This window comes from Nansenia antarctica (genome assembly GCF_963989245.1).
Source record: "Nansenia antarctica genome assembly, chromosome: 16".
NCBI classification, from domain to species: domain Eukaryota; kingdom Metazoa; phylum Chordata; class Actinopteri; order Argentiniformes; family Microstomatidae; genus Nansenia; species Nansenia antarctica.
In genome coordinates this window covers 2332085-2360079 of record NC_137686.1, presented here as the reverse complement: position 1 = coordinate 2360079, position 27995 = coordinate 2332085, and the positions used below count along the sequence as shown (strand labels likewise).

Sequence of the window (27995 nt, the reverse complement as noted above, 5' to 3'; positions counted from 1 at the left end):
GGAGAGACGCTCTGAGTTAGCTAGCTAGCGAATACACTTTGTCTTTGTTCCTAGACAGAAACTCAACGTACGTCAAGTAAACCTTCTCATATTCAACATCACGTCTTCATTTATTCGTTGGAACTATTCTATTGTGGAAAGATGAACTGCACCACAAACGTAGTTCAAGTGACGAACGTGTCGCCGAGCACAACGTCCGAGCAGATGCGGAGTCTGTTTGGGTTTCTGGGAACCATCGAAGAGCTCCGACTGTTTCCTCCAGAGTGAGTATCTATCTACTATCTAGTATAAATGGGTCTGTTGTTTATACCTAGCCACCAACAGTACCTGTCTATGTTAGCCTTTACTAGGATGTCAATGGTATTGTATCAGTATGCACACATGTTGTTGTGTTAGGGTTAAGTGCTAGGGCCTGGAGGACCCACACAGGATCTACCCAGCTCATACTGATCTACCCAGCTCATACTACCCAGCTCATACTGATCTACCCAGCTCATACTGCCCAGCTCATACTACCCAGCTCATACTGATCTACCCTGCTCATACTACCCAGCTCATACTACCCAGCTCATACTGCCCAGCTCATACTACCCAGCTCATACTACCCAGCTCATACTGCCCAGCTCATACTACCCAGCTCATACTACCCAGCTCATACTGCCCAGCTCATACTACCCAGCTCATACTGATCTACCCAGCTCATACTGATCTACCCAGCTCATACTGCCCAGCTCATACTACCCAGCTCATACTGCCCAGCTCATACTGATCTACCCAGCTCATACTACCCAGCTCATACTGATCTACCCAGCTCATACTACCCAGCTCATACAGATCTACCCAGCTCATACTGCCCAGCTCATACTACCCAGCTCATACTGATCTACCCAGCTCATACTACCCAGCTCATACTACCCAGCCCATACTACCCAGCTCATACTGATCTACCCAGCTCATACAGATCTACCCAGCTCATACTGCCCAGCTCATACTACCCAGCTCATACTGATCTACCCAGCTCATACTACCCAGCTCATACTACCCAGCTCATACTACCCAGCTCATACTGATCTACCCAGCTCATACTACCCAGCTCATACTGATCTACCCAGCTCATACTACCCAGCTCATACTGCCCAGTAGGGCTGTTACGATTCGTCGACGTCGCCGACGTAATCGACTACGTCAATACGTCGACTTGCGTAATGTGCGTCGGTGCGTCGTAAACTAAAAAAAATATTTTTTTATTTTTTATTTTTTTAAGCTAAAAAATAAGCAAAAAAAAATAAGCAAAAATGAAATGGCCTATCACAGCAGTACGTCTGCAATGAACGAGCACCTCAAGCGAAAGCATCCTGGAGCTATTTGTGAAGACAGCCACAAGATAGCACCACCGTAAGTCACCGTTGTATTTCTGTTCACTTTTCCGGCCGTGTATGAGTGAAAAATGGATAGCTACTAGCTAATGTTACACAAGCAATGTAGCTCACCACAGTTTGTATGTCTTGTCTTCTGGTGTTAGTAACGTTAGCTATGTAGCTGGCTAGCTACGGTAGCCTATTGTCATTGTGGTGCTCGCACCTACTGTACGTTATCTAGCTCGTAGCTCGCATGCTACGTTAGCATCAATTTAGCTAATCATAACATAGCAGCGAGAGTAACGTTAGCTAGCTATGTAGCTACTAGCTAGCTATGTGTTGTGGTGATGGACAGACTTCTAAATGGCCATGTTGGCATTCAAGTTGGCTAAACATAGCAATGAGGTGGAAATTAAGGGGCCTACACATGATAAGATTTATTTGTATTTTTATCGAACAGTAAAAAAATTTTTTGTTAAATTAGTCGTTAGACTAATCGACTAACCGAAAAAATAATCGCTAGATTAATCGTTAGAAAAATAGTCGTTTGGGACAGCCCTACTGCCCAGCTCATACTACCCAGCTCATACTGATCTACCCAGCTCATACTACCCAGCTCATACTGCCCAGCTCATACTGATCTACCCAGCTCATACTGCCCAGCTCATACTGCCCAGCTCATACTACCCAGCTCATACTGATCTACCCAGCTCATACTACCCAGCTCATACTACCCAGCTCATACTGCCCAGCTCATACTACCCAGTTCATACTACCCAGCTCATACTGATCTACCCAGCTCATACTGCCCAGCTCATACTGATCTACCCAGCTCATACTGCCCAGTTCATACTGATCTACCCAGCTCATACTGATCTACCCAGCTCATACTACCCAGCTCATACTGATCTACCCAGCTCATACTGATCTACCCAGCTCATACTACCCAGTTCATACTGATCTACCCAGCTCATACTGATCTACCCAGCTCATACTACCCAGCTCATACTGCCCAGCTCATACTGATCTACCCAGCTCATACTACCCAGCTCATACTGCCCAGCTCATACTACCCAGCTCATACTGCCCAGCTCATACTACCCAGCTCATACTGATCTACCCAGCTCATACTGCCCAGCTCATACTACCCAGCTCATACTGATCTACCCAGCTCATACTGATCTACCCAGCTCATACTGATCTACCCAGCTCATACTGCCCAGCTCATACTACCCAGTTCATACTGATCTACCCAGCTCATACTACCCAGCTCATACTGATCTACCCAGCTCATACTGCCCAGCTCATACTACCCAGCTCATACTGATCTACCCAGCTCATACTGCCCAGCTCATACTACCCAGCTCATACTACCCAGCTCATACTGATCTACCCAGCTCATACTGATCTACCCATCTCATACTACCCAGCTCATACTACCCAGCTCATACTACCCAGCTCATACTGATCTACCCAGCTCATACTACCCAGTAGGGCTGCAACAACGAATCGATAAAATAGATAAAAATAGATAATGAAATTCGTTGGCGACGAATGCCATTATCGAGTCGTGTATTTTTTTATTTTATTTTTTGTCGGGTTTTGTTTCCATAACAAACCTACTTCCTGTTGACGCACGCCACGCTGTCTTGCGGCCGGTGTAGGCATCGCGAATCATAGCGAATCATAGCGCTACCTATGGCCGGAAAGGGCAGAACCTATGACCGGAGCTGTCTGCTGTCAGGACATGCTAGTGAGTTAGCTAGCAGGGTTAGCTCGCTGCTGCCGCTAGCTGACTGTCACTACGCTGCTCGTCCAGCTGTAGTCTGCGTAGCTGTGCTGATAACCAGAGCACTAACTATGTTTCTATAGAGGAGGGTTACACTAACTATGTTTCTATAGAGGAGGGTTACACTAACTATGTTTCTATAGAGGAGGGTTACACTAACTATGTTTCTATAGAGGAGGGTTACACTAACTATGTTTCTATAGAGGAGGGTTACACTAACTATGTTTCTATAGAGGAGGGTTGCACTAACTATGTTTCTATAGAGGAGTATTACACTAACTATGTTTCTATAGAGGAGGGTTACAGCTAACTTCCTATTGTTTTATTATATAAGTACTGCTGGGCTCAGCCCTTCCATGGTCTCCTGCTCTCCATGCAAATGCGTTAGTGTGAGTTCTGGCGAAGCGTCAGCTAAATGACTGTAATGTAATGCGATAGCCAGTGAGTGTTTGCTCGCATTCATGAATTCAATATTGCATGACAAGTGTATTTAGCTAGCTGGCTAACGTCAGTGGTAGAGCAGAGGTGATAAGCTAAAGGCTAGCTAGTGGTAGCCTACCAAGCTACCCGTGAGTTAGAGTGAGGCACTGACTGTCGCCTAGCCTATTGTATGGAGTGAGAGGACACATTGCATTGTTTTGGAGCATATCTGTTATATAAAAAATTTTGATTTGATAAATAAATTTGATAGTGTCTTGTCTGTAGCCTATATTGCACTTTGGGTTACTGACCTTTACATTAAGCAAAGTTATTACCTAAAACTAGAGATGCTCCGATTAGGGTTTTTGGTGCCGATCACCGATCACCGATCACTGGAATCAGTGATCTGCCGATCCGATATCACCGAACACAGCGTCGAAAATGGCAATTGAAGCATTCTATTTATTGTGTAGCATTATTTATGTTTTTAATTATTCTTAACACCATTGACATTGTATATTAAGTACCGTATTTAAATGAAATTAGGAGATGAGAAAGTATCATGAATTGACGACCATCTGTTTTATTGAATTCACAACCACCTCTAGCTTACTTCAGGAAAAACAAATAAAATGTGAAAATAAAAATCATAATAAATAAAATGTACACTGTCACATCAAATGTGCAACATTCCACTCGAATGAGAGGAACTAGGGGCTCTTAGAGAACTTGGAGCTTATACAGTATACTGTAGCTTTCCTGAGGAACAATAAACATACCCAAACTAAACTGCAACATAAACAGGCTATAGACAAATATAAAATACTGTTTCAAGTCAGTCAGTTTCAAGTCATATTTAGGAGGAGATAAGACAGCAAGTCAGCAATAATCAATAAAACAAAAAAACAAAACATTGCACCTAAGGAGATTTCAGACTCAAACCTTACTTCTGATTAAGCAGCATCACTGGCAGATTAGCCTTGAGAAATACAAGCATCTCAGCGTTTTTGGCACTCAGCCTGTTCCTCTTATCATCTAAAATATGTCCTGCTGCTGAAAAGTCGCTCGCTATCTACACTTGTGCAAGGTGCACAGAGGAAGACCTAAAACTCACGCGCTAATAGTTGTTGCTATGGGCCAAGTGACTTCCTGCTCGCGGGGTCACATGACGTCGCTGCACACTACCTACACTACGCTCGTGAAGTCGCGCTGGAACTCTGACCAGCACTCGTGGAACGCCTCTCGTCCAATCAAAGCACTCGGTCCCTTTATGATGTCGAGCCCAGTGTGCGCTTCGGCGCTCTCTGAGCGAATCGACGAACGCAGCAAATGCCGTATGATATCCGTGGTATTGAAAGACCTTGCGTGCGTTCCTCCCCGAGGTATTTCTTTTGAGCAGACATTACAAACGGCATATTTGTTGTCTCTTTCCGACACTGTGTAATATTTCCAGACTGGCGACGCCATTTTGTAAACTGATCGGTCGTGTTTGATCGGCCGTTTTGAGAACTCCGATCAAAACCGATCAAGGCCATATCGGCCGATACCGATCGGCGCCGATCAGATCGGAGCATCACTACCTAAAACAATGCATGTATTGAGCTAGAGTTCAACTACTTTATTGAAACAATCTACCGCCATAGTCCATGGCCTGTTGTTAAACCTATTTGATGTAGCAACGCCTTTTTTATTTATATAATTTTTTATTTTTTATTAATACTTATTCATTTTGCACATGTATATGTATAGGCCTGGCTGATTTAGAAAACATAAAATAAAATTTGCAAAAGAAATCTTTTTTAATCAAAAAAAAAAAAAAATCCCAATTATTATTTGTTTTAAATCTTTCCCCCCCGCTTTTTGTATCCGATTAATGGATTAAGCGGGGAAAAAATAGGCGGATTAATCGATTATCCAAATAATCGTTAGTTGCAGCCCTACTACCCAGCTCATACTACCCAGCTCATACTGCTCTTCCATCAATGTGCAACTGCGTAACATGATCTCTAAACTTCATCATTGGTCTTCAAACCTGGTCATGCCAGGGAGAACTCTATGGGCAGAGATCTGTGCCACTAGAAACTGAATTTGAATTACTGACTTTTGAATTTGAATTGCTCAATTTGAATACTTTAATTAAAAAAATGAATTTGAATCACATAATTTGAATTTGTATTGTTTAACTTAATTCCGTTTTTCAATTCAGTTATTCAAGTTAAACAATACAAATTCAAATTATGTGATTCAAAATAAATTTTTAAATTAAAGTAAATTCAAATCTTCAAATTGAGCAATTCAAATTCAAAGTCAGTAATTCAAATTCAAAGTCAGTAATTCAGATTCAGATTCTAGTGGGAAAATAATTCTGTACAACCAGAAATCTGGTTAAATATAAATATAATGGTTGTACCGAATGATGACAATCTATGTTAGTCCTATTTGCACATCTTTGGGTGCAAAATATAAAATATATTATTAATGGAAAATGTGTTATACATCATTTAACTTTTTAACTTTTTGTACTTCTGAAAACCTTATCCATCATTGGCCCGCATACAGTCCACGATATTGAAATTATTTAGGCTATCACAGACATTTTGAAGCTCTACACAACGTATAATTGGTAAGACAGTTGTAATAACCAAATGTGCATTTAAGACACATGGGGCTCTATTATGCACTTCATAAGTCTTAAGCAATAAGATGAGGCGGTAGATCTAAACGTAAGACGTGGAGGCGTGGTCAAGGCCACTTTGCTATTATGCGTGCGGTAGTGGGCGCCTAAAACCCGGCGCTAAGCAAAGAAATTAGTCATGGGTGTGTTTTGGGCGTCTTCTCAATCAACCCAATCAGCGTGCCAGGTGCCATTCCCTTTAAGAACCGGCTGCGTTGAGTCATTAGTAGGGGTGTAACGGATCACCTAACTCACGGATCGGATCGTGTCACGGTTTTTGAGTCACGGATCGGATCATTTTTCGGATCAACACAAAACATTTTTGTTTTTATAAAAACTGCTTTTTTCTTGAATTCTGTAAAAACGCCACTTTTACTATGTGACAAAAACCAACAACATTCAAGATGTCAAAACTGGTAATATATATATATATATACTCAAACATTACATAATTACGGTATACTGAAATACACTCAATTTAAATGATAGGAGAGAGGGAGGACCTGGTTGCAGCAGTGAGTCACTGGGCTCTTTAAAGCAGATGAATAAACATGTTTTATGCCACTTTTAACTAAATAATAAAGTGAACCCTTATTTTGAACAGGGTATGAAAAAAATGCCTACATTATCAGAAGTTGTCGAGCTACCTTTTTCGTGCCTCCCGTCATAGTTGACAGAGAAGCCAAAGTGCTCTCATACATGGGATTTAAATGACGAGGAGGCATTTTGAGTTCTTCTCCGCCGAACAACGTAACATGATACACTTGGGCCGCGTTCGTAAATTCGCTTTGAGAGCGCCGGAGCGCACACTGGGTCCGACGTCATAAAGGGACCAAGTAATTTGATTGGACAAGAGCGCTCAGCTTCCAGAGTGGATTTACGAACGCGGATTTACGAACGCAGCCTTGTTGTTGTGGATTCCCCAGCTTCACGTGTAGTGAGCAAACAACGGATTATTTTTCTTTCGCATTATCAACCTATCATTGCGCTTTAGAGTAAAACAAAGCCCGCAGCTGTCACGTCTATCTTTTCATGGCAACTCTACATTGTGATTTACAAGAGATATTAAGTAAGATATTAAGTAATATTATTACTTGTTAACATTTTGCAATTGATCCGCGGTACACATGCGTTCCGAACCGTGGAGGGCGATCCGAACGGATCACGGAATTTCCGTGATCCGTTACACCCCTAGTCATTAGCGCTAGGGATGCACGATATGCATTTTTTCCAACCGATACCGATATTTACCCGCTTCTCGTGGCCGATAACCGATACCGATACCGATATTATTATTATTATTTTATTTTTTCTTTCCTAGCCCCAGGGGAGCTCCCCCTCCCAAATGTCGTTGTTTGGTACCTGTACTATATCAATGACAATAAAGACCATTCAGATATAATTTCACAGTTGATAACCTGTAGTTCATGCACACCTGAAGGTAAGAAAGGCTATGTAGTGAGCAAAGATTGATGATTTAATATTCCATAGTGATCTCACCAAATCTAACTTACATCACTATTGTTAACACAACAAAGAGAACACTTCTGACTCTTCAAATGTTCATTTATTATTTCCTCTAACAAACTAAATCTGTTATAGACAGTGCACAATGCGTTTTTTAGCCAAGATCTGGCCTCCTTTTATGAAAACAAAAAAGGCTCACCTTAGTAATTAGATGCGTTGTGCGACCTCATCATTGTCCGAGTCTCTCCTAGGGTCATAGCTGTAACATACTGTGTGTTGTCTCACTACACCACACTAACACACTGATGTGATTCGCTTTCTGTATCCGTCGTGTCCCAACGGAGTTGCCGTAGGTCGCGGCCAGCAACCAGAAATAAACTACATGTCTACAGTAAAGTCGTGTCCGTGTCTGTCAAGAACATTACAATAGCGAGCAGCGGTAAAGCTGTCAATTCCCTTGTCATCCAGTACCGGGAAACCGATGTCAGGGCTATGTGGCACTAAGTCCGCCCAGCATGGTGTCGGTAAACCTGGAGACATGTCCGCGTTAGACTGTGATGGCAGCGGATATTCTCCCGACAGGCTAGCCATGCGACTTAGCCGTCAGCGGAGAAGTTTCTTGGGGAACACTGCACAGTGGATACACTCATCGGTAGAGATAACAGCGGCCTGGGCGTGGATTAATCCCAGACACGCTGCGCACTTAGAGTGGGTGTCCCAGCTAGCCATTTACGTCTCGGCTGTGCTAGGTCCGCTAGCCTCAACGTTAGCCATTGCTGGCTAGGGGTTGTAGGCTAGCTGCTAGCAGGCCTCGCTACTTCACCCGTTAGCTTGTCAGCTATCAAGGGAAAACAGAGGGGTCAGAGGAGGGATATTACTATCTACCCGCTACAAGATGTGTCGTTGTGTTGTAACTCGTAGACCTTTGCCCTCCTCTCCGAACTTTTGTCGAACATGTGTTGCAAATTGCAAACGCAATATCTGCCTCAGAAACTGTGAAGAATGTCCACACCGGGGAAGGCATGTTTCGCTCGCGTCTCGTCAAAACAAACTGCGTGCCTGAGTGCGGAAACCGGAAGCAGAGCGCGGAAACCGGAAGCAGAAATATTTCCGTCTTCATAATATCGGTTAAATATCGGCAAAATTTTATAATAAATACCGATACCGATAAACATTAATTCCTCAATATCGGGCCGATAAATATCGGTGCCGATAATATCGTGCATCCCTAATTAGCGCTATGCTATTATGGAAGTCCTAAGAAGGAGGTCAGCACGCTTCTCTGCCTCTCCCTTCTGAAATAAAGCATTTATACTGTGACCGTAATTGACGTCTTGCCGTGGAGCCACGTGCGTGTTCATGTGTGCCCACATGCATGCGCAAACCGCGGAGGCGCGCTCGTGTTTCAAAACGTGCATGAAGTCTAAACTTAAGAACTTTTCAAACCACTTCTTAGCGCTAGGAGCAAAGTCAGATCGCATAATAGCAGGGGCGCCTAGTGCACTTCATTAACATATGAACACTCCCACAATGAGTAATATATGCACGGGAGTATTACGTCTTATGTGTGGGCGCCTATCGACTAGGGCTGCAACTAACGATTATTTTGGTAGTCGACTAATCTGTCGATTATTTTTTCGATTAGTCGCGATTAGTCGTGTGGCTTTTCGCTGCGCGTAAATGGCGACGCAGAAGCATAAATCCGGCTTAACTAGCTATCTAACCTAACGTTACGCCAAGCTACAGCTGCTCACAGAGCTAGTTGACTGGCTAGCTAGCATTGCTGGCTAGACTACAGACAGCTCACGTTAGTAGGCTACGCTTGGCGCTGTTTATCTTACAGACAGCTCGCTGGTGGACTCAACATAATTGAAATAGCATTCACTTATCAAGCATCATTCATGATCATCCACCATGACTACCTGGTATTTTAATAGCGACCACCCCTCACTTCATTTCATCTCGCGTTCTCCTGGCTTCAACATGGTAAACCCCTGCTACGTAACGTTACATACAAGCGCCTCTGTCTGTCACATGCGTGCCACAGGGCAAATAAATTAATAGCACAAACGCTCATAGCATGTACAGCCCTGTCCATGAGACGTTGTTTTCCAACATGTAACAGTAAAGCTAACATAAACATTACGACCCTAACAATATAACGTTAGCCAGTTGGCTAACAACGTTAGCTAAAACTTACCCAGCTGATTCTTGCATGGCTCCCGTTAAAAAAAAAAAAATCCGTTTTTTTAAATAAATTTTTTTATGCGATTAGTTGACAACAACAGTTCACGTCGACGAATTGTCGTAATCGATTAGTCGTGACTAGTCGACTAATCGTTGCAGCCCTACTATCGACACCGGCATAATAGCAGTAGCGCGTATGAAGCGCATAATAAGGGTGGCGGTAGGTCTTAACCTGGCGGTGCGTCTTAATTAAGACTTAAGACGGCAAGTTAAGAAGTGCATAATAGGGCCCATGGAATGGTGTGCAGGCTGCTGCTCCAGTCCTTGACTTAAACCCTGGGCTTTGTAATAGATGTGTTGACTTAAACCCTGGGCTTTGTAATAGATGTGTTGACTTAAACCCTGGGCTTTGTAATAGATGTGTTGACTCAGTTGGGTATCAGGGTTGAAGCACCCTGGTCCTCTTCACTTTGTCTAGTTTCCTAATGTGTGTGTGGTTGCAGTGAGTCTCCTCTGCCGGTGACGTCGCGTGTCTGCTTTGTGAAGTTCCTGGAGCCAGAGTCCGTGGGAGTGTCTCAACATTTGACCAACACAGTCTTCGTCGATAGAGCTCTGATTGTCGTCCCGTTTGCAGAAGGTTGGTGCTGCGTTCTCTCCCACGTATGAAAGCTCTTTGATTGTGATGTAGTAGTGACGGGAGAGTGAGGCTTGCATTGGTCTCATGAAAGATGGAGTGGTAAATATTACAGCTTGTGGTTTTGAGCCATTGTTAAATCAGCTATTTTCATCTGATCTTATCCTTTCCCTGATTGGATCGCCCCCATCTAGTTATGTGATCGTTGACACCATGTCACTCTCCCAGTGTCTATTCTTGTATGTTCCCCCTGTGAATTGCACAGCAATGAGAGAGGTGTCCATAGCAGATCTCTCAACCCAGACCCTTGGTATACTGTGGTGTTACAAAGCAAATTGTTACCAACACTCACATTTGTGCCCTTTGCCCTTTGGTCAAGGTAGCCCACAGCAACAATATGTTCCCGACTTAGGAGACACCATCACAAACATAACAGTACGTCTAGGGCCAATGTCCTGTCCCTCCCCGCCTGTAAGCACAGTATACCAAGGTCTGCTTTAGGGACCGGGACCTGAGCAAGCCCAAATGGTGGGCAGACAGACGCACCTCAAATGGCTGACGTCAACAGAATTGTGTGAAACCTTAACAATGCTTTTTTTATTTTCTCCCCCATATTGGACTATCTTCTATTAAACTTCTCTCTGTTATTTGTGTGTGTGATTTTTGTAGTGGAGAAGGCAAAAGCAGAGCCCCCTCCTTGATGGCTGAAAGTGGTCCCCTGCCTGCCAACAGGGGATTGTAGACAATTACAAAAGGCCAGCGAGCATTCAAGCCCCCCCCCCCCCCCCTCTCTTTCTCTTTTTTCTCTGTGTCAACTCTTCTTTCCCTCTTCCTTTCTCATTTTCTCTTCTCTAGGTATGCAGTAGTTTAGATATTACTGTTAAAAATGCATAGTCTTGAACTAGTCTATATTTAAAAATAGGATTTCATGTGGTTAGATTTACTTGTAAAACCAGTGTGTTAATAATGGGATCTGTATACTGTACAAACTGGTTTTGTCATTAAACTGTATTATAATGGTAAGAGCAAAACAGCAGATCATAAGGTGTAGTCACACAGAGGTCTCAATAGCATCTATTCCCACATGGCATTTCCTTTTTTTTGGGGGGGGGGATATTATTGGGTGAACACTACTAGTCAAGATCTATCTTTTAAATTGAGTTCAGTAATAGATGACATGCACTCAGTCTCACTAACCGCTCACTGTCTCTGACACTGGGGTTTGATTCAAGTAGCTAAGCTGTGTGTGTTGTCTGTGTTAACCAGTGGGTGCCGTATCTTACTGTTCATTGTCTTAGATATCTACACTCCACCATGACATGACACTGGTTCACTACTCTCTCTTTAACAGTGGTCTTTCTTTTTTGTTGTTGTGTTTTACAGTTGTTTTTCCTGGCTCAGCCAGCCCTGTATACCAGCCCTGTATACCAGGCCCCGCTGAAAATACCACCCACCTGTTTTGTCTCCTGCAGCTAAATTCTCTCTCCCATGTGCTCTTTTTAAATGTTATTGTTGAGTGTGTGTGTGTGTGTGTGTGTGTGTGTGTGTGTGTGTGTGTGTGTGTGTGTGTGTGTGTGTGTGTGCGTGTGTGTGTGTGCGTGCGTGCGTGCGTGCGCGCGCATGTGTGCGCGCACGTCTTCTGTTATATGGCAGATTGAATGTCAAAATTGTATTCATTTTGAAATCTATTGCAATTGCATCAGATATGTTGTAGGTAAAGCTTTTTCTTTCATTTTTGGGAAGAAGCGGCAAGGTTAATATCTGAAACTACAGGGCTTTCAGTATTCTGAGTCCTGTGTTACTAGAATTTATAAAAACAATGCTATTTTATCTATTCATATGTTGCTGCTTGTCATTTGACATTTAGTCAGAAGACATTGGTTTATTTGCTGTACAACCTAGGCTAATTGATGCAGTGACAGGTAAGGTAAAGAGTGCAGTCTCCAGCAAAAATCACCTGCCCACAATTCTCTCAGATTGTTATGTAGTGTATTCCTTTCTCTGCCGTTGTGTTGCTGGTAAGTAGAAACTGTCAAACTATACAGTATTACTGCCAAATTTCTGAAACTCTTTTTGTTTTGTGTATCTCGATTTTTCTCTGTGTGCTTTTGTAGTAGCGAAGCCGGCAGCGTGAGTGGCTTGTTGATTAAACAACTGTATGAAAATTGAGAGCACACCCCACTGGAGAATCCGCTGGGCTTGCTAACGTTTGGTTCATGACTTAAAAAAACACGTTCAGGTGATAACATCTTGGCAGTGTTCACTGGAGTAGTGTGTACTGTGATGTATTTTTCCCACCATAGTTTTTCTTCTGCAATGATTAAAAAGAGTAAAAGGGAATTCTTTTCAGATCTAGCCGCTATCAAAAGGAATCAGTATTGAAATCAGTATCAAATGTTTGTTTGAAGATGTGAGTAGTCTTTCTAAGGTATTGTTGCCCATGAGCAAGCCATCTTTTTCTTCTTTTGCAAAATGTGTCTCTCCTCTCAAGTAGATTGTAGTATGGCTGTTCTTTTCTTTTTCTAATGCCTGCTGTGTTTTCCTGTAGGCGTTATTCCAGACGAGGCTAAGGCTTTGTCCCTGCTGGCCCCAGCTAATGCTGTTGCAGGGATCCTGCCTGGAGGGGGACTGCTTCCGACCCCCAACCCCATGAACAATCCATCGGTAGGTGCCCACTCTCAACACTCTCCTCCCTGCTCACTAGTAGGGCTTTCACACCGGAAAAGAACCGTTCCAGTTCGTGTTCGGGAACCTCCGAACCTTGGTGCTGTCTGGCGAACCAGCCCGCGTTCATACCAATGTAACCAACGATGGGTGATGATGGGGCAGGATAAACAAAAATGTCACAACTAGATGGCAGTTACTTCACTGGAAATGAGGATAATATCTTCCACTACAGTATCTGAAATAAACACTATTTTCTATGAAACAAAACAAAGGACACTTTCTACACGCGTTCTCTTACTAACTACCGTATTTTCCGCACTATAAGGCACACTTAAAAGCCTTTAATTTTCAAAAAAAACGACAGTGCGCCTTATAACCCGGAGCGCCTTATATATGGATCAATTGGTTAATTTGTTGATCCATACTGGTTGTACACGGCGCTCAAGGCGCTCTGTCAAAATGTTTCAGTACGACTGGTAAACTACAAAGCCGCACCGCTTGCAGCATTACGGTAATCAGTAAACACCGGTATACTGTGCTTACTCACAGTCCCACACCACAAGACCCCAAGTAAAGAATACTAAACAGAGTTTCCGAGGGAACAAAGTGAGATTCTTGGTGCTTTCAACTTGAAGTTTTAAAGTACCCACTCGATATAATAAACAACAGTTTAACGATCACTAAACACTTATCATTTGTGTATTGGATTCATTATTCTCGTTTGCCGGAGGCTACCGGTAAGGGAGGGTTGACTTGTAAACATAGTTTCGTTTTAGCTCGTGTTCAAAAGCAAGAACTGTGTGTTCATCTAGTTATGTGTAGTTATGTGTTTTTAGCATGTCGATGTTCTCCCAGTATGTTGTCATGTTATTAAAATACAGTTTAGACCTTCGTAGCGATGTGTTTTGTTAGCTGTTTTGTTGTGGTTTGGTCAGATTCACTTTTCTCCCATTCAGTGTTTGAGGTGAACCAACATTCAAATACGCCTGTCGTGTTCAATCTTTCTCTGATTTGAATGTATGACACATCATTTGAAAGCTTACAATCTGTAGTTTAAGCATGTGTAAAAATTGAAAAAGTACGTTGCACATTTCACCAGGAGCTGTCACATATTGGTTGTTGGTTATAATTGTATAGCCTATTGGTTGTTTTCTGGTGTTGTTTTGCTCTGTTTGTAGTCTACTTGATGTATTTTTATCAGCTGTTAAATCACCACAGCGGTTAATCCACTAATAGAGATAATAGCAGATTGAAAATGCTATTATTAAATGTAGCTAACTACTCTATATCTCGTGGTTGCAGCTATTGCGAATTGCTATTCACGCGAGTCAGCTGTGAATCACCGCAGGTCCTTGACGCTTGTTGCAAAAATGGATGACGAACGGCTGATACTTGAGGTGGAAAAATATATATTTTTGACAGTGGAGCAGGTAGAACGTTGACGGTGACAACGCTCAGGTGGAGCTTGGATAACGGGAAGTTGACACAACACCGATGGAGAGGTGACGCAACGCAGTAGGTGGAGCTTGGGCGTAACGCAACCCCAGTCAAACGTTTGACTGCAGTATCTATTCTATGCGCCTTATAATCCGGTGCGCCTTATAATCCGGTGCGCCCTGTATATGAAAACAGTTCTAAAATAGGCCATTCATTGAAGGTGCGCCTTATAATCCGGTGCGCCTTATAGTGCGGAAAATACGGTAACTGCTCCATTGCTGGAATAGAAATGGCTTACGAAATTTGTGTTTGTGCGTTTGCTTTGCATGTGACGAAGATAGAGAGAATGATGAAACTTTTTATAATTGTTTTGATCACTAATGATTAGATTTACCTCACCTCCAAACTCCACGACCACATCCCAGTCGCCGGCCCTGAGCCCCTCGGGATGGACTTGCCAAGGCTATCCTGGGTGAGGCTCAATCGTCTCCGGACCGGCGTCGGGCGTTTCCGCTCATCAATGCACAGATGGGGCTTGGCCCCAAATGCGTTGTGCGAGTGTGGCGCAGAAGACCAAACCGCAGACCATGTTATCCTGGATTGCCCGGTGTACCACCCACCCAACGGGATGCATGGTCTGTCGGTATTAGATGACGAGACGATGACGTGGCTTCTGGAGGGGTGTCCAGAAATATAGCCCGGGTGAGCCCCTCAACCAGGTCTCGGGGTGGTAAAAGGGTAGCCCCTCGGCCCCCAGCCTGGTGGAGTGTAGAGGAAAACAACTACCCATACGCCGAAGAAGAAGAATTAGATTTAGATTACATTACATTTCGTCTCCTTCCTTCTTGCTGGTCTTTGTAGCCTAGAATATGACACACCCACTGACGACGTGACTGTTCTACATTTTGGTTCGTGCTTGAGAACCACTATTTTCTGGTTCCCTCTGCGAACCAACTTTTCAGTCTCCGAACCAATTGAGTTTCGGTCTGAACGCGCTGGCCGGTTCCAGACTTCGGTTCTTTGCCGGTGTGAAAGCCCTATGAGAGAGAGGCTCTTGTTATTATTGTTACTAATAAAGACTTGACCGCTTATGCCTCGATTATAATAACCAGCCCAGAAGAACACACTTAATGCCTAATCCAAGGTTTACTGATGATTGTGATACTTTGCAGATGGGAGGTAATCCTTTCGGAGGTCCCACCATGGACCCCATGGCTGCCTTCGGTTTCCAAACGCCAAATATGAATCCCCAGGTGGGACGTTTGCTTGTTTGCCAGGATGTTTCTGTGTACATGCGTTTGGGGGGGGGGGGCAGTATTTGAACTCAAAATACTTTGATGAAAATACTATGTTTTCAAAATCTCCATCTTTCTTTTGCAGTCTTTCGGCGCCGATCAGTTACTGAAGTTTATGACATCTGTGGATCCGAAGTAAGTCTCTTGAACATCTTTATTAGAAATGAATGTTACGTTTTCTATGCAACCTAATTACTACAGTTTTTTTTTTATTCATGGTCCGAGGAGAGACTGACTTCAGCTATGTCCACAACACTGGAAAATAAACTAAATCCGTCTGATTGGGTCCATGTGCCATGAGTCTAGTGCTGTCCCAAACGACAATTTTTCTAACGATTAATCTAGCGATTATTTTATCGATTATTCGATTAGTCTAACGACTAATTTATCGATAAGTCTAACGATAATTTTTGTACTGTAAAAAAAAAAAAAAAAAAAAAAAACTTATTTGTCTCCACCTCACTGCTATGTTTAGCTAACTTGAATGCCAACATGGCCATTTAGAAGTCTGTCCATCACCACAACACATAGCTAGCTAACGTTACTCTCGCTGCTATGTTATGATTAGCTAAATTGATGCTAACGTAGCATGCGAGCTACGAGCTAGATAACGTACAGTAGGTGCTCGCACCACAATGACAATAGGCTACCGTAGCTAGCCAGCTACATAGCTAACGTTACTAACACCAGAAGACAAGACATACGAACTGTGGTGAGCTACATTGCTTGTGTAACATTAGCTAGTAGCTATCCATTTTTCACTCATACACTTAATTGTCTCGCCTGGTAAAATAAAGGTTTAAAAAAAAAAAAAAAAATCGCCATTTTTCACATTTACGACTAACCGACGCATATTACGCTAACCGACGTATTGACGTAGTCGATGACGTCGACGACGTCGAATAATCGTAACAGCCCTACATGAGTCATTCATTCATTTGGTGGCTAACTAATGTGTTTGAGTCACCCATCAAATTCCTTTCTGTGCAGAATGAATCACATGGCTGCAGGGATGAACATGAATCCGGGCTTGAAAGCTGACTCTTCCAATAAAGAGATCGAAGAGGCCATGAAGAGAGTCAGGGAGGCTCAGTCACTCATCTCTGCTGCCATTGAGCCCGGGAGTGAGTGGCCAAAGCACTGGAACCTTCTCTTTTAAATCTTTCAAAGATATTTGATGTATGTTATATCTTACACTGTCTCTCATGCACTACCTAACCTTTTTATGTATTTTTTTACATTTTAATTTTAATCTGCAGACAAGAAGGAGAGCAAAAGGAAGCACTCCCGGTCCAGGTCCAGGTCCAGACGGAGACGGTCTCGCTCCAGACACAGGTGGATACCGTCCCTAGTCTAGTCCCTCAGACCGTCCGTTAGTCTGAGCTCAATGATGTCCAAAGTCAAGTAGTGGCAGGAGTTGAGTGAAGCTTTAGAGGTAGATGACCTGTCCGTCTGTCTGCATGTTGAAGGGGGCAGAGGTAGATGACCTGTCCGTCTGTCTGCATGTTGAAGGGGGTAGAGGTAGATGACCTGTCCGTCTGTCTGCATGTTGAAGGGGGTAGAGGTAGATGACCTGTCCGTCTGTCCTTGTGGTGTGTAGGCGCTCCAAGAGCAGGTCCAGACGACGCTCCCGCTCCAGAAGCAGGAGACGCTCCAAAAGCCCCCGCAGGAGGAGGTCCCACTCCAAAGACCGAAGCAGACGATCACAGAGCAAATCAAGGTGAGCCGACGCAACACTCCTAAGACACACGCTGACACTTCCTCCTAATGCTGACTGATCCCTAATGTGCCATACGTCTACATACAGTATGGGTCATACGTCTACATACAGTATGGGCCATACGTCTACATAAAGTATGGGCCATACGTCTACATACAGTATGGGTCATACGTCTACATACAGTATGGGTCATACGTCTACATACAGTATGGGTCATACGTCTACATACAGTATTGGTCATACGTCTACATACAGTATGGGTCATACGTCTACATACAGTATGGGCCATACGTCTACATACAGTATGGGTCATACGTCTACATACAGTATGGGTCATACGTCTACATACAGTATGGGTCATACGTCTACATACAGTATGGGCCATACGTCTACATACAGTATGGGTCATACGTCTACATACAGTATGGGTCATACGTCTACATACAGTATGGGCCATACGTCTACATACAGTATGGGTCATACGTCTACATACAGTATGGGCCATACGTCTACATACAGTATGGGCCATACGTCTACATACAGTATGGGTCATACGTCTACATACAGTATGGGTCATACGTCTACATACAGTATGGGTCATACGTCTACATACAGTATGGGTCATACATCTACATACAGTATGGGTGATATGTCTACATACAGTATGGGTCATAGGTCTACATACAGTATGGGTCATACGTCTACATACAGTATGGGTCATACGTCTACATACAGGTCCGTGGGGAGGAACCATGGACCTTCTCAGATGCATTTTAGGAGCCGAGGAGAGAGGACACAAGGCCCTTCTGAACTGAAGGATCTTTCCTTCCTCACTAGTCACAAAGAAAAAAGCTTCATAAGTGTTCAAATGCAACGACTGAATCATGGAAAGCATTTGAGACTGGGTTCATGTCTATAGCCGGCTCTACTTAACGTGTCTCTGATCCACAGGGATAGGAAGAAAGAGGAGAGGGAGAAGAAGCGCTCCAAAACACCTCCAAAAAGTTACAGCACCACTAGGAGGTCTCGCAGCGTGAGCCGGTGAGTCCTGGACTGATGGCAGATAGACACGTTCCATTTGTCTGTGTACTTCTGTCTGTCTGTGTACTTGGTCTGGAAATGATCAGTCATGCAAGCTTACATTGCCATTGCTGATTGGTCAGAATATGCTCACGTTTTAACATTTCACTCTTTCTCATGTGTGCAATACAGTAGGCGTAGAAGAAGTCGCAGTGCCAGCCGATCTCCTAACAAGTCCCCCAAGAGGTCTCCCTCTCCTAGAAGGTTGGTACTTTCATTTGATATTTTTCTAATTTCTTTATTATTATTATTATTATTATTATTATTATTATTATTATTATTATTATTATACAGGACATAAAAGTAACATTACAGATGTTAAAATGTTACATTTAGACTGGCCTGTTAAAACTGGTTTGCAGCAGGTTCCTGTTCTGCAACACAAAAGACAGAATCACATAAACAATACAAAAGGTACAATTGAGAAAAAACATAGGAAGACAACAGGAATACATTAAACAGTTACACAGCACTGCAAAGGAGCGGACTATGAGAGTTGGATCAAATGTCCATTACATTTTACATAACCCTAAATATTACATTTGTTTCTAATCTCTATGAAATGTGTTTTACTCTAAATGTGTTTTACTCTCCAACGGTTTTGAGGATCTATAGATTTTGTGAGCCTTCTGTTCTACCTTCTACAAGTTTTGACAGATCACCCAAATACGATATATCACCCAGTATAATACGATATCACCCAGTATAATACGATATCACCCAGTATAATACGATATATCACCCAGTATAATAAGATATATCACCCAGTATAATAAGATATATCACCCAGTATAATAAGATCATTCGTTTTGACAGATTTGATGACATCAGTGAACTGCTGGGTCGTCATTAGGGATGTCCCGATCCGATATTGATATCGCATATCGCTGCGATATTGGTCCTGAATGCTGGATCGCAGATCGCACCAGAAAAAAAATAGGCTGCGATCTGGCGTGTCACTCACGTGATGACAACAGTAGTAGTCAGTGGTCACGTGCATGAGAGTTGGCTAGTAGCTACCTGTGAGTGACAATGTCATGATGCCAGCTGGTGAAATCATAAACCATTTGCTTAAGTCATTTTTCGGTTATTTACATTATTATTATTTAAGCTTAAAAATGATGCGTTATACATTGAAATCTGAAAAAAATTCAAGACGACACGAGTATTTGAATGTTGGTGCACCGAATGGGAATGCGACAGGAGAAAAGTGACTGACCAAACCACAACAACAAACGCTGCTAACAGCTAGCGGCTAAAAGTGGTACATCGCTAGGAACGTCTAACTGCGTTTTTATATCATCACAACATACTGAGAGAACATGGACATGCTAAAAACACATAACTACATATAACTAGATGAACACACAGTCCTTGCTTTTGAACACGTCCTAAAACGAGAGTATGTTTACAAGTCATTATCACTTACTGGTAGCCTCCGACAAACGAGAACAGTTAATCCAATCCACAGATTATAAGTATTTAGTGATGGTTAAACTGTTTTTTATTATATGGACTGGGTACTTAAAACTTCAAGTTGCCTGTTATGAAAAAAAAACGAAAATCAGATATTGTTGACACCCCTTCGATTCTCACCAGCGGGTGTCACTAGGCTACACTTTTAAAAAGGGTCCTATAATTGATTTGCCATTTGTAAGAGAAGATAAATAGAATAAAAACCTGAAGGCACTAAAACTAGAAATCAGACAGTAACTTTTTTTTTCTTCTACAATGCTGAATGCTGCTGTTGAAGTTGTTTTAACCAGTTGGTCACTGAGTACTGCAGAGTACAGTTTTTGTTGCTTGAATAAAGGCTGGCAGTCTTTAATAGCCAACTGTTGTTGTGGACTATATACTGGGGAAGTATTTGTTATTATTCAGGAGTAAAACAATAAATACAATCGGTATCGGTATCGCAGATACCTGAAGCCCAGGTATCGGTATCGGTAGTGAAAAAATGGGATCGGGACATCCCTAGTCGTCATTGCAGGCTGCCATAAATGCAGACATTCAAATGGCCTGAAAGCATGGATGCCCAGACATACAGTTAGGTCCGGAAGTATTTGGACAGTGACACAATTTCGGCTCTGTATGCCACCACAAAGGATTTCGAATGAAACAATCAAGATGTAATTGCATACTTTCAGCTTTAATTCAAGGGGTTGAACAAACATATTGTATGAAACGTTTAGGACCATTTTTATACACAGTCCCTTATTTTCAGGAGCTCAAAAGTAATTGGACAAATTAACATAATCATAAATAAAATGTTCATTTTGAATACTTTGTTGAGAATCCTTTGCAGGCAATGACTGCCTGAAGTCTGGAACACATGGACATCACCAAATACTGGGTTTCCTCCTTTGTGATGCTTTGCCAGGCCTTTACTGCAGCAGTCTTCAGTTGTTTGTTCGTGGGTCTTTCTGCCTTTAGTTTGGTCTTCAGCAAGTGAAATGCATGCTTGATTGGGTTGAGATCAGGTGATTGACTCTGGCCATTGCAGAATATTCCACTTCTTTGCCTTAAAAAAGTCCTGGGTTGCTTACGCAGTATGTTTTGGGTCATTGTCCATCTGTATTGTGAAGCACCATCCAATCAACTTTGCTGAATTTGTCTTAATCTGAGCAGACAGAATATCCCTAAACACTTCAGAATTCATCTGTCTGCTTCTGTCTTCTGTCACATCATCAATACACTAGTGACCCAGTGCCATTGAAAGCCATGCATGTCCATGTCATCACACTGCCTCCACGTTTTTATACAGATGATGTGGTAAGCGTCGGATCATGAGCCGTTCCAAGCCTTCTCCATACTTTTTTCTTCCCATCCTTCTAGTACAGGTTGATCTTAGTTTCATCTGTCCAAAGAATGCTGTTCCAGAACAGGGCTGACTTTTTTAGATGTTTTTTGTCAAAGTATAATCTGGCCTTTCTATTCTTGAGGCTTATGAATGGCTTGCACCTTGTGGTGAACCCTCTGTATTTGCTTGTGTGAAGTCTTTCTTTTATGGTACACATGGATAATGATATGCCTACCTCATGGAGACTGTTCTTCACTTGGCTGGATGTTGTGAAGGTTTTTTTTTCTTTACCATGTAAAGGATCCTGTGATCATCCACTACTCTTGTCTTCCATGGACGTCCAGACCTTTTTGTGGTGCCGAGCTCACCAGTGAGTTCTTTTTCTCAGAATGTACCAAACAGTTAATTTGGCCACTATTAATGTTCCCACTATCTCTCTGATGGATTTTTGTTTTGTTTTTACAGCCTAAGGATGGCCTGTTTCACTTGCATTGAGAGCTCTGTTGACTGCATGTTGTGCGTATACAGCAACAGCTTACAAATGCCACACTTGGAATCAAGAAATAATGAAGGAATAGCCCACACTGGCCCATGAAACAGCTTTTGAGTCAATTGTCCAATAACTTTTGGTCCCTTGAAAAAGAGGGAGCTACATATTAAAGAGCTGTAATTCCTAAACCCTTCCTTCGATTTGGATGTGAATACCCTTACCCTAAAGCTGAGAGTCTGCACTTTAAGCCCATATTCATTATATGACTGTAACTTAAAGATGTTTTGGTAAACAGCTAAAATAACACAAATTCTGTCTGTGTCCAAATATATATGGACCGAACTGTATGTCAGTGTGATGTGGCTTTTCAACAGTGTTGAAATTAGGGATGTCCCGATCCCATTTTTTCACTACCGATACTTAGGCTTCAGGTATCTGCAATACCGATTGTATTTATTGTTTTACTCCTGAATAATAACAAATACTTCCCCAGTATATAGTCCACAACAACAGTTGGCTATTAAAGACTGCCAGCCTTTATTCAAGCAAGTACTTGTACTGCAGTACTCAGTGACCAACTGGTTTAAAGTTAAAACAATTTAAACAGCAGCATTCAGCATTGTAGAAAAAAAGTTTGACTTAGTGTTTGATTTCTAGTTTTAGTGCTTAAGCAAATGGTTTATGATTTCACCAGCTGGCATCATGACATTGTCAGACTCATTACACACAGGTAGCTACTAGCCAACTCTCATACACGTGACCACTGACTACTACTGTTGTCATCACATGAGTGACACGCCAGATCGGGAGTGCAGATCGGTGTCTATTTTTTTTCCCGTCCAATCGGCAATCCAGCATTCAGGAACAATGTCGCACAGATATGCGATATCAATATCGGATCGGGACATCCCTAGTTGAAATGACACTCTTCTAGAGAATTAGGAACTAGGAATGCTCCCGAATGAATAGCGAAATTATTTTTCTACTTGAACTTAAGTTCACATGAACCTGGATTTGTTTTTAACCTGTCGTCCCCTGCAGACACAAGAAGGAGAAGAAGAGGGACAAGGAAAGGGAGAAGGACAGGGAGAAGGACAGGGACCGCGAGCGCAAGAGTGACAAAGACCGCGACCGGGAGGAACGGGAACGCTCAACCAGCAAGAAGAAGAGTAAAGACAAAGAGAGGGAACGGGAGAAGAAGTCTGATGGAGAGAAAGCAGATGTGAAGGTAGATCTTCCCTAGAATTTTGCAATCAATGTCGGGCTGTCCAGTGTATACCTTTACAACCTCTCTTTGACCTCATTTATGGTCTGTCTTTTTTGAGAACCTTTCCCTGTTTTGCAGAAATTGTAAACCCAGTCAGTTGTCTCTGCAGGTGACCAGGGACTACGACGAGGAGGAGCAAGGCTACGACAGCGAGAAAGAGAGGGAGGGAAAGAAAGATTCAGACGACTCGGGCGCGTCTCCCCGCTCCGCGGAGGGTAACGGCACGGGGCCGCCGTCCAGAGAGGCTAACGTCAACGGAGACGACCACCACGAGGAGGACATGGATGTCAGCGACTGAGTTACCCAGCGGCCTCCCTGCCCTATGTAGTACACTCGTCCACTCCATCCAACCCTCCACCGCTACTCTTTTGGACTGATTTTAAGTAGATCCATTAGATGTTTCTTTCGTCATACTTTTCTGTAAACGGTGTGTACATGATGATTTATTTTTGTCCTATTTGGTGAAAAGATGAAAATGTGAAAATAAAGTGCGGTTGAAAGATTTATTGCTGTAATTTTACATGGTGGAAGGATGCTCTTTGGAGTTCCCCACCCTCAAGTTTTTTTTTTAATGCATAGGGCTTAACATGATTACATGATAATGTAATATTTATGTATATCATATTTTGTTTTTGATCTAGTTTTTACACAATGCTGGGGAAGAAGCACTGCTCGATACATTCAATGTCTGTCAGCTTTTTGCAGCTTAATATAGCAGTTTTCTGTGGGCCTTGCTTTTTATTCTTCAGCTTGTGTAATCTTCTCTCTACATGGTACCATGGTATATGGTTGTACATGGTTGATAGTGTTTCTATCCCATCTGTGACATGTCTAGTGATGATGATGTCTAGTCTTGTGGTGCTATAACCTCTCCCACCTGCTCACCATACCTGATAGATCCCATGCTTGTTGTTGTTTCCCCCATTTCTATTGTGTTTTCAGTGATTTTAAAAAACCAAAACAAACAATAAAAGCATTTTTTTAGCATGTTGATGTATCAGCATATTGTGATGTGCTTAACATGCAGTTAGATGTTCATAGTGATGTTCCTTCTTAGCTTCTAGGTTAGCTAAAAAACGCGATGGGATCTCTGGTATTTGGTTTGAGGTGTACCCACATTCATATCTTCTTCAACGATTTTCAGATTTCAATATATCACACATTATTTGAAAACAAACAATCTGCAATTTCATAATCTGTAAAAAACATAAAAATAACCTTGCCCTACTTGAGGACCTTTGCACCAGACCCTGTCATATGTTTTCTATACCATTGTTCTACTGGAAGATCCAATGACGACCACGTTTTAGTTTCCTAGCAGAGGCAGCCAGATTCAGACTTGTTCAATTCAAATCAACTTTATTCGCCATGTGCAGTGCACTAGGAATATGATTTGGTATTCAACCATGCTACTCAAGACAAAATATACAGTACCAATATGAGTGAATATTATTAATAAATGTACTGTACAACTAAGTGCAAGAACATGTAAAGTGCGAGGTGCAATGATCAGCTGTTAATGTTAATGTTAATTTTATTTATAATGCGCCCCCCATCCAACTTTTACATCGGCCCTGGGCGCAGCCCGGGTAAAGGAACAGATAAAGACAAGGACAAGGAACACAGAAAGCAAATAGACACAGACTACTTAAACGAACATCTCAAGGGATACAATTTACAACAAATAGGCAGTAGACTTAGGGAACATCATTGACGAAGAGGTGGGTTTTTAACTTGGCTCTAAAGGATCAGCAGTTATTGAGAAGGGCTATGGCTTTGGGGAAGAAACTGTTCAAGTGTCTTGATGTTTTTGTCCTGGGGCCTCATTTATTAAAAAAAAGTACTTGAACGTCATCTTTGACTTTCACGTAAGCACATTTTTCTAAACGGACGTAAGCATTATTTATAAAACGGGCTGAGATGGTTTAAAGTTGCGTAAGTGCTTCCTTCTATAAATACCAACGCAGGTAAAATGAACGCAGGTGAATGAGGTTTGTATTAACGCCCTGTGATAGCGGCTAAATTAAGCCAAGTGCTATAATATAGGGTAGGCGTTCGTCTGGAAGTGGGAGAGGGCAGAGTAGGGTGGCCCCTCGGGGGGTCATCCCTATGTTCCCCGGGTCCTATGTTACCCGATTTCTTAGAAGAAAAAAAAAAGGGTTCTATGTTCCCCGCTTCCGAAAAAGGGTTCTATGTTCCCCGCTTCCGTCAGAGTTTTTTATTTTATTTATTTTTTATTTTTTTATTATTTAAAAAACAACATACACAAATACATAATCATACTGTGTTTTTTTTTTTTTTTTTTAAACAACATACACAAATACATAATCATACTAAACATTATTATATGAACAAAATGATTATATGTACAAAACCTTTTGTAGGTAGGACACTATTGGACCTCGGCCCAAATCTAGTACTGAAGCTGACCCCCCATGCTAAACCATTTGGAAGTACAGTATAGTAGGACTCCAATTCAGACACACTGGGGGGCTGTCACAAATCTACTAACTCTAATCAGCCTGGTCTCACACGGCAGACGTCAGAATTCGACGTTTATGTTATGTGCGCCTGTCGGGGCTTCTCTCGGGATTATTCCATTTTGAATTGCACTTGCATTAATTAGTTAGGCCACATTTAGGGTTAGGGTTAGGGTTAAGGTTAGGGTTAGGGTTAGGGTTAGGGTTAGGGTTAAGGTTAGGGTTAGGGTAACCATAGGGTTTCCAATTCAAAATGGAATAATCCCGAGAGAAGCCCCGACAGGTGCACATAACAGGCGCACCCCTGCGCTATCAGAACGAGCTACCCCAATGTCACGTCGGAATTCGAAGTTTTCATCCGCAGTCCCTATGCCATTGCCATGATGTTGTATACGGCTCCCTGGAGGAAAAAAGTACATTTAAAAGATAAAATATAGGTAGACCTAGGCACAAAAAAGTAGACAGGACAAGCATTTAGCTTAAGGGCATAACATAGGGGGTTAAAAGAGCATACATTGTATTGTAACAATACATTTGAGCATACATTGAGCATATATTGTAACCATAGGCGGTTAAAAGGAGGGTACATATAAGCAGAGGGTTAAAAGAGCATACATTATGTCCCATTCCTTGAGCAGAGATCATCAGTTTTGTAAACTGTCCATCACTGCTCTTCCAGATAGCAGGGTTTTCTTCAAATCTGGCTCTCTCTGAGTCTGCCATCATTGCCCCTAAATGCTTCTGCTCATAATGTTCAGATATCATAAGTGTCACATGTGGGATGCTACCCTCAACCTTATGCTCCTGATCTAGATAAGTGTCACTGTTTATCTTCATAGCCACTCCCTGAGGGCCTAGGATTATACAACTTGTGCTAAGCTGTACCTGTTTTGGCTGATGCTTCAGCCACTCATCTGGGTTTGCATCTGCAGCATTTCTAAAATACTGGAGTGTACAATGTAATGGATCAGTAGGCCGTCTGGCCCCTGACATGTTTGCCAGGATGTAATTGTCCCACATCCTTGCTGGTTCCATTAGGTCTGGGCTAAGCCCTCCCACCCAATACACCATGGATGCGTTGTTGTCCATCATGACAGACAGCTGTCTGTATTCTGATGGCACCGTCACCTGACAGCCGTCAGGTGTGCATTTCACTGTACAGTTCAATTGGCATAGAGCATCTCTCCCTAGCAGCCCTATTGGTGTGTGTTCTGACACAAGTATTGGCAGAGTTGCTCTCTGTCCCTTGTACTCTAAGTTTACAAGCTCAGTAGTAGGAATCAGCTGTTTAATTCCCTCAAATCCGATTGTCTTCACATATTTTCCAGACATAGGAAGGTGCGTGGCGTCTTCAGGCTTCAGACAGGTATAGGCCGCTCCACTGTCCACCATTAATTCTAATGGACGTTGATTGACCGACACCCATATTGTAGGTTCGTCTTCAGGCCTGTTTGTCACCACCAGCTGGCACCTCCCACTCGGATCTTCCGGCCACCCCTATAGCCCAGCTGCTGGGCCTCCGTAGGGGTTCACCACTCCTGGAGCAGGTGCAGCAGGAGGCCAATATCCTCCTCTTTGTCTCCCCCCTGCGCCCTCCTGGGGCCTCTTGTAGCAGGTACGGGCTAGATGTCCATACTGGCCGCATTGGAAGCATGGCCCTAGAGTCTTCCTCACTGCTCCTGTCCATCCCACTGGTGGTGGTCCTTGGCCAGGCTGTGTGTATGGCTGGTATGGAACCGCTTGCACCCCGGGTGGCCCCTGGGGGTATGGCTGGTAAGTAGCAGGATACCCCCCTTGTGGCCCCTGTGGGTATGACTGGGGAGGATTATTTTCAGCATCCTTCCCTGTTACACTTCTCCATTGAGTGTGCACACGGGCAACAAATCCTCTGGGATTCTCATCTCCCCCTAGTGGCTTCACAATTATATTGTCTGGGTGAACGTGAGTAGGGTAAGTTTCCCTGATTGCCTTCCACAGCCTGCCTCTGTTTGCTGCGAAGAGCTCTGGGTCATAGACTGAGCTATTGATATATTTATGAAGTCCTGCCTTCATCAATATTTCCTGCATTGTATCCAATCCTGCAATAGAAGCTAAGAGTCTTTTCAGGTCACCCATTGCTGCTTGCGTTCCTGTCAGTCTCACGTCTACCTCAGTAGTCCACGGGTGGCCACCATCCTCCAGGACGGGGAGTTTCTCTATCACTTCAGACAGATCTGTATGGTTCCAAGGT

General features: G+C 42.8%; 1 protein-coding gene across 4 annotated transcripts; it reads left to right on the top strand.

Moving 5' to 3' along the window:
* The first annotated feature begins 3 nt into the window (after positions 1 to 3).
* Positions 4 to 24266, top strand: LOC308171509 (serine/arginine-rich splicing factor 11-like). Of its 4 annotated transcripts, none has more exons than XM_080546378.1 (12): positions 4 to 263; positions 10399 to 10532; positions 13078 to 13193; positions 15806 to 15886; positions 16014 to 16063; positions 16919 to 17052; positions 17188 to 17263; positions 17529 to 17648; positions 18600 to 18689; positions 18864 to 18932; positions 23060 to 23246; positions 23383 to 24266. In XM_080546378.1, the coding sequence occupies exons 1-12, from the start codon at positions 142 to 144 to the stop codon at positions 23581 to 23583; spliced, it is 1380 nt and encodes a 459-aa protein (XP_080402504.1). In that variant the 5' UTR covers positions 4 to 141; the 3' UTR covers positions 23584 to 24266. The 4 variants fall into 4 exon arrangements, with proteins under 4 accessions (XP_080402504.1, XP_080402505.1, XP_080402503.1 ...); XM_080546379.1 differs by having other exon boundaries at positions 18861 to 18932; positions 23395 to 24266; XM_080546377.1 differs by having other exon boundaries at positions 18861 to 18932.
* The last annotated feature ends 3729 nt before the right edge of the window (positions 24267 to 27995 follow it).

Bases quoted from the DNA above. Each gene is read 5' to 3' on its own strand.
- LOC308171509 (XM_080546377.1), top strand. From the start codon at position 142: ATGAACTGCACCACAAACGTAGTTCAAGTGACGAACGTGTCGCCGAGC. The intron at 17,053-17,187 runs GTGAGTGGCCAA...TTTAATCTGCAG, and splicing joins TGCTGCCATTGAGCCCGGGA to ACAAGAAGGAGAGCAAAAGG. The intron at 17,264-17,528 runs GTGGATACCGTC...TGTGGTGTGTAG, and splicing joins CGGTCTCGCTCCAGACACAG to GCGCTCCAAGAGCAGGTCCA.